We start from the raw sequence: 7721 nt of genomic DNA on the forward strand, positions 1-7721 counted from the left end.
AGTCTTTTCTAACTATATCCTTGTTTCTGTTTTACTTTGTGTCAACTTTGGTTTTTACTGCTCCTGGTAATATTTTATTTCTGTTAGTAAGTGTGTTTTTCTTACTGTAGTTCTCCATCTCCATCTACTTCCCTTTCATTTATCCCAGTCTCTTGGCCCACATCATTCTCCAACTTTATCTCATAATGTCTTCATTAAAATTTAGTACTTTAGATTACCAAGATGACAAGAGAAGAAGAACCTCTTGATAACCAGTTGCAAATTAGAAACAAATAATGTAAAATAAGGATCCAATTGAGTTTGGACACCTTGATGTTAGTGGTGTTGATTCTGCTCTATCTTGGCAAAAATTCCAATTGTAATTCTTGTAACCATTAATGACATAATCCCCAGATCAAGTCAAAACTGTTCAATGAAGCATAGTTTAATAGAAATCAGAGTACTTCAGAATCCAACAAATGTAGTTTAGACTCCAGATTTGCCACTTTAATTGTTATTTATTAACTTCTCTGGGGTCAGTTTCCTCACCTGTAAAATGCACATGTACAAGGATAAAGCAGATGCATGTGTTAATACATACTAGCTCCTCGTTCACCTCCCAAATTCTAACCAGGCAAAAAAAGATTTATGAAGAGGAGAAAATTAATTAGATGCATTGATCTGCATCATAATCATAAAGATACTTCTAAAATTATGATAAATTCACGTGTATGTGTTCTTTAATGAAATCATGAACATTGTGCTTGTTTCTCAAAAGTCTATGTGTTTTTAGGAATATCACTGCCTCCCAAAATAGACACTTTGGTGGCTCCTTCAGGAACGCATGGTTCTGATTAGGTATAAACTTTCCCTATATGTCAACGTACAAATAGAAATGTATCAACTCTTCTGAAACCTGACCTAGAGCCATTTCAGAGCTCATGCTGTGGCCATTCTTCCTTGTGCATTTATTCTCAGCGAACACAAGATAATTTCCCTTGCAACTGAGATCCTGATCTTGCCTCTTTCCCTGACACTAAGAAGAATTCTGAAAAACAAATCCAGAATCTGACTCTTCCAATTGAGAATCTCTATGACCACAGCTGGGGGTTCATTCCTATATTTATGGCTGAAGGAAACTGGACAAGAGTTAATGAGTTTATCCTCATGAGTTTCTCTTCCTTACCTACTGAAATACAGTCATTACTCTTCCTGACATTTCTGTTCATCTACCTGGTCACTCTGCTGGGAAACAGCCTCATCATTCTGGTTACCTTGGCTGACCCCACGCTGCACAGCCCCATGTACTTCTTCCTCAGGAACTTGTCCTTCTTAGAGATTGGCTTCAATTTAGCTATTGTGCCCAAGATGCTGGGGACCCTGATTGCCCAGGACACAACCATCTCCTTTCTTGGCTGTGCCACTCAGATGTATTTCTTCTTCTTCTTTGGGGTTTCTGAATGCTCCCTCCTGGCCACCATGGCCTATGACCGCTATGTAGCCATCTGCAGTCCCTTGCACTACCCAGTCATCATGAGCCCAAGGGCACGTGCCAAACTGGCAGTTATCTCTTGGTTTCCAGGCATTCCTGTAGCTACTGTGCAGACCACATGGCTCTTCAGCTTTCCATTCTGTGGTAGCAACAAGGTGAACCACTTCTTCTGTGACAGCCCACCTGTGCTGAGGCTGGTCTGTGCAGACACAGCACTGTTTGAGATCTATGCCATTATTGGAACCATTCTATTTGTCATGATTCCCTGCTTGCTGATCCTATGTTCCTACACTTGCATTGCTGCTGCCATCCTGAAGATTCCATCGGCAAAGGGGAAGCATAAAGCCTTCTCTACCTGCTCCTCTCACCTGCTCGTCGTCTCCCTTTTCTATGTATCTTTAAGCCTCGTCTACTTCCGTCCAAAGTCCAATAATTCTCCTGAAAGCAAGAAAGTGCTATCACTGTCCTACACTGTTGTGACTCCCATGTTGAATCCCATCATCTACAGCCTGAGAAATAATGAGGTGAAGAATGCCCTTAGCCGGACCTTCCACAAGGCCCTAGGCCTTAGAAACTGCATCCCATAAACATTAACAAATAATACTGCTGCTGCTAAGTCACTTCAGTAGTGTCCAACTCTGTGCAACCCCATAGATGGCAGCCCACCAGGCTCCCCCATCCCTGGGATTCTCCAGGCAAGAACACTGGAGTGGGTTGCCATTTCCTTCTCCAATGCATGAAAGTGAAAAGTAAAAGTGAAGTCGTTCAGTCTGTCCGACTCTTCGCGACCCCATGGACTGCAGCCCACCAGGCTCCTCCATCCATGGGATTTTCCAGGCAAGAGTACTAGAGTAGGGTGCCATCGCCTTCTCCAAACAAATAATACTAAAGTTTATCAAATAAGGAACAATCAGTTTGATATTTAGAATCCCTCTGCCTATTTCCATTGTGATGAAATCCACTGCTGAAATGAATATTGGAAAGCTCAGTGAAGAGAAAACATCACAGAGGTGGTTTAGATCTATCACTACCACCTGGAAAATTCCTCTGCTTGTCAAGTGTAGACTACATTCTTTTCTTATTGTCAATTTAACACTTCTGTGGCCAAATAATTCAAGATATTCATATTCCTCTTTCCATACTGTTAACAGTATGAAACTGCTTATAATCCTAGCATAGGAACACACATAATAAAAAAAGGGCAAAACCCATAGAAAATCACCATGTCAGTTTGTCTTCCTTTGGGCAAATCTGACTCCGCTCATCAGATAGGAAACTCTACTAGTCCTCGTCCCTCCCTCTCTCTGTGCTGAGAGAGACCAGAATAACTCTCCTTTCTTTAGTTTTCATGTACCTGAGGGAGTGTTAGTTCTTTTAGGCTCACTGGTTGTAGTATGGATATTGGAAAGTGGATCAATTATTTCCATACCTACACCTTTATAATGCTAGCAACCTCTTTATTCCTCATTCTATTTATCCTAGGAAGAATGACCTGAGCTTCCATTGGCTCTCTAGATTTGGGGTGTCAGTGATTATTTGTTTAAAAGTCACTTTTAATCATTAATTTTGTTTAGGTTCTTAACCTTGTTGAAGTAATATCATAAATTTCAATCATGATGCTGGTTTCATCAAAGGTTAAAATAGATCCAGCTAACTCCACCATAGCTCTTCTGTGACAAAAAAGATTCCCCACTCTTTTAATAACTTCATAGTATTCTACTTTGTAGATATGCCATAGTTTATTTGATGAGTCTTCTACAATTACAAAGAATAGTTTTATGCGTAAACCTTTTTATATTTTTGCCAGTGTACCTGACATGTGGAAATCTGGAAGTTGGATTTATTGGCCAAAGTGTAAGTATATAGTGTTTCTATCTTGGCAAATTTCTCTCCAAACTTATTGTACTATTTTACACTCCCAACAGAAATTTATGATGGTTCTTTTCTCCCCAGAGCCACAACAATAATACTTGTCACCAATCATTTAGAATTTAGCTTATGTAATAGGTGAAAAAAATCATAATTTAATCTTAATTTGAGTGAATAAATTTTGAAGAATACAGAGGGAATAGGTGAGTAAGTCAGAGGAAAGATGCACTTCATTTAGACTTCTGAATTCATGGTTTAGATGATTTGCAGTTGGTGATGTATTGGTACTCTATTTTCTCCACTTGAAAGCTTCTTTTGACCTTCATTTTAACCAAATCCATTTTATATTTCAAGGTCTACTACAACTCCCCAAGCAGCCAAACTATTCCTTGCTCAGTCAGTTCAGTTGCTCAGTCGTGTCCAACTCCTTGCGACCCCATGGACAGCAGCACATCAGTCCTCCCTATCCATCACTAACTCCTGGAGTTGCTCAAACTCATGCCCATCGAGTTGGTGATGCCATCCAACCATCTCATCCTCTGTCATCCCCTTCCCCTCCTGCCTTCAATCTTTCCCATCATCAGGGTCTTTTCCAATGAGTCAGTTCTTTGCATTAGGTGAGCCAAGTATTGGGGCTTCGGCTTCAGCATCAGTCCTTCCAATGAACATTCAGGACTGATTTCCTTTACAATTGACTGGCTTGATCTCCTTGCAGTCCAAAGGACTCTCAAGAGTCTTCTCCAACACCACAGTTCAAAAGCATCAATTCTTCAATGCTCAGCTTTCTTTATGGTCCAACTCTCACAGCCATACATGACTACTGGAAAAACCATAGCTTTGACTATGTTTGACCTTTGTTTACAAAGTATTGTGTTTGCTTTTTAATATGCTGTCTAGGTTGGTCATAACTTTTCTTCCAAGGAGCATCTTATAATTTCATGGCTGCAGTCACCATCTGCAATGATTTTGGAGCCCGAGAAAATAAAGTCTGTCACTGTTTCCATTGTTTTCCCACATATTTGCCATGAAGGGATGGGACCAGATGACATGATCTTCATTTTTTGAATGTTGAGTGTTAAGCCAGCTTTTTCACTCTCCTCTTTCACTTTCATCAAGAGGCTTTTTAGTTTCTCTTCACTTTCTGCCATAAGGGTGGTGTCATCTGCATATCTGAGGTTATTGATATTTCTCCCAGCAATCTCGATTCCAGCTTGTGCTTGCATCTACTTTAAGTTTGTCAATGGACAAATTAAATTCTGTGTATACTATCCTATACTTATTTTTATATGTTTGCCTTCCCTCAATGTACCTGTAACTCTTTGAAAATGAATTCTGCACAAGTGTTTCTGTTTTAGTATAACATAGGCATTCCTGAAAACGTTTTGTTCTGCAAAACTCACGTGGAGAAATAGGGTTAAGGCAGGCTCCTCAACTCAATGGACATGAGTTTGAGTAAGCTCCAGGAGCTGGTGACATACAGGAAAGCCTGGCATACTGCAGTCCATTGTGTCACAAAGAGTCAGACATGACTGAGCAACTGAACTGAACTGAACTGAGGCTCCTCAAAACATATGCAACTTTGAAGCTAGAGGTGGAAAATGAGGGAGAAGGTTGGTATTTTAAATATGCCTTGTGGAAAAAAACTAGCATGTATGTGCAGGCATTGTGCCAGATGCTAAGCAAACAATAATAAACAAGTCAGATGTGGCTACCTCTTTCGGTAAGAAACATGAAGTCAAAAGTCTATTCCAGAAGCACTGTAAGGAATGTCTAGATATGCATTAGGCTGTTTGGGTTAAGCCATAATCAGTTGGAGGAACCTTTATCTCAAACACGGACATCATCTTACTCCTTCAATTTCAATTCCTATTCCAGAAGGGTTAAAGATTTTGAGATGTTAGCCTTTTCATCTTAACCAGTAGTTAATAGCCTCCCCTACTGCTGCTAAGTCACTTCAGTCGTGTCGGACTCTGTGCGACCCCATAGACAGCAGCCCACCAGGCTCCACTGTCCCTGGGATTCTCCAGGCAAGAACACTGGAGTGGGTTGCCATTTCCTTCTCCAGTGCATGAAAGTGAAAGTGAAAGGGAAGTCGCTCAGTCGTGTTCGACTCTTCGTGACCCCATGGTCTGCAGCCTACCAGGCTCCTCCATCCATGGGATTTTCCAGGCAAGAGTGCTGGAGTGGGGTGCCATTGCCTTCTCCAGCCTCCCCTACTGAGAGCATCCTAAACAAACTGCTTATGGTTTTCATTAATATTCTCCAGTTTGCTTAGACAATGATTATTGAATTACCCTCTTCATGCCTCTTCTGACCTCTCCTGAGTCCAGGTCAGAAACAGTCCTAAGAACCAAGCCCAATAAGAATCAAAGTGAAGGGAAATGTAAAAGAATACTAGTATGGAAGAAATTAAATCACTACCTTGAAGATACCTGCACTCCCATATTCACTGCAACAATTTTCACAATAGCCAATTCATGGAAACCATCTAAGTGTCCATCAACACATGAATGGATAAAAAAAAAATTGGCATATGTATACATATATGCAATGCAATATTAATCAGCTGTGAAGAAAAAAAAGGAAATCTTGCTACTTGCAACATCATGAATGGAACTTGACAGCATTATGCTAAGTGAGATAATTCAGACTGAGAAAGACAAATATTGTGTGATTGCATTTATATGTGGAATCTGAAAATACCGAACTCAAAGAAACAGAGATTAGAATGATGGTTGCCAGGACCTGGGTATGTTGAGTTTGGTCAAACGGTACAAACTCAGTTATAAATAGTTAAGTTCTGGGGATCAAATGTACTGCATAGTTACTCTAGTTAACAATACTGTGTTATATACTTGAAAGTTGCTAAGAGACTATATCTTAAATGTTTCACCATACACACATAAACATACAGCTACTTATGTGAAGTAATGGGCCTGTTAACTAACTCTATTGTACTCATTTCACAATATACACATGTATCAAATCATCACATTATACACCTTAAACTTACACAATGTTCTATGTTAATTATATCTCAATGAATCTGGAAAAAAAAAAAAATACTGGTGTGCTCCTCTAGTCTCTCTCTGGTGGAAACCTTGGAGAAGAGACAGACCACTGAGTTTTGTTCCTTTTCTCTAGTAGCCTCACAAGTGCAGGAGAAGTTGAAGCTGCAATAAAAATCTTCCTCCAAGATTCTGTCATGCAGAATCTTCATGAGATTTTGTACTCTTGGGAACCTCTCAAAACTCATACCTGTCAGAAAGTGAACCTATGACTTCTCCTGAAGAAGAGGAAGTATTGGAGGAAGTCACTTCCTTAGAGTAAACAGCAGGGACCAGGGAGTCCTGAGACCCAGCCTGGAATCCTCTAGAGGGAATGGCACAGGCCCAGCCCAGAGCTTCTCTGGAGTGACTAACGCTGCACAGCTCAGACTGCTTTACAGCTGCTGGCCCCTCGTAGCTACCCGCAGTGTCTGAGACACTGGGACAAAGCTTCTTTGAGAATGTGACGAGGCAAACCGAGTTCACCAGCAACGTGGACCAGGACAAGCACAAGCCAGAGTGTCTTTGGAATGATGGGTACAGATGCAGTATAGGACTTTTCTGGGGTGGCTTGAACAGACATCACCACAATTTAAAACTCCCCTGGAGTTACCCATTCAAGACATAATCCAAAGCTGTTCTAGAGTGACTGACACAAACCAGGGCTTCTCTTCAATGTGAAACAGATAAACCTCACTCACAGGAGGTAAGTGAAGGATGAGAAGGCAGGGCTCAAACTTGAAATCTCCTGTGTAGAGGATGATGTCTCACCACCAACAAAGGTGTCCTCTTTGACACATTTCTGAGAGATAAGAAAGGTGATCAGAAGTCTCAAGTAAAACACATGGGGTTTTATAGAATTTGACAAAAGAAATAGGACAAAGGGAATCTGCTAAAGAACAGAAAACAGTGATAAAACGTGTATTGTGCTTTAGACTTTTCAAAGTGTTTGCACATGAATTCTCTCATTTCATACCCACAACCACCTGTCAGTTGGGTAGGGCATTTATAGTAACTGCCATTTTATAGTTGGAAAGAAACATAACTCAAAAAATGTCATGTCAGCAGCTCTGTGTCTCACATCTAAAACACACAATAACCAGAACTTGAGCTCCCTCCAGATCCTTGTCATGATAACTATGTGGTCTCAAAGTATCACTTATGTGGTAGTTTCATAAAGTTCTCTTAGGTGCATTAACTAGTTCTTCCTTGTTGAAACAAAACACAGAATCTCCAAGATGTCATCCTTGAAAGGAGACAATCTGGATAGAGACATAGCTAGTCACACAACCTCAACTGAGAGGAACAGGCTTTCAAGTTTCCCCATGATGTCC

At 40.6% G+C, this 7721-nt stretch overlaps 1 protein-coding gene across 1 annotated transcript; it reads left to right on the forward strand.

Annotated features, from left to right (window-relative positions):
* The first annotated feature begins 1095 nt into the window (after window positions 1–1095).
* Window positions 1096–2058, forward strand: LOC102285019 (olfactory receptor 10A2). Its single transcript, XM_070383190.1, has one exon. The coding sequence runs from the start codon at window positions 1105–1107 to the stop codon at window positions 2056–2058; it is 954 nt and encodes a 317-aa protein (XP_070239291.1). The 5' UTR covers window positions 1096–1104.
* The last annotated feature ends 5663 nt before the right edge of the window (window positions 2059–7721 follow it).

This window comes from Bos mutus, chromosome 15, assembly GCF_027580195.1.
Source record: "Bos mutus isolate GX-2022 chromosome 15, NWIPB_WYAK_1.1, whole genome shotgun sequence".
Classification (NCBI taxonomy): domain Eukaryota; kingdom Metazoa; phylum Chordata; class Mammalia; order Artiodactyla; family Bovidae; genus Bos; species Bos mutus.

What these genes read in the sequence shown, in the direction of transcription:
- LOC102285019 (XM_070383190.1), top strand. Translation starts at nt 1,105, where the DNA reads ATGGCTGAAGGAAACTGGACAAGAGTTAATGAGTTTATCCTCATGAGT.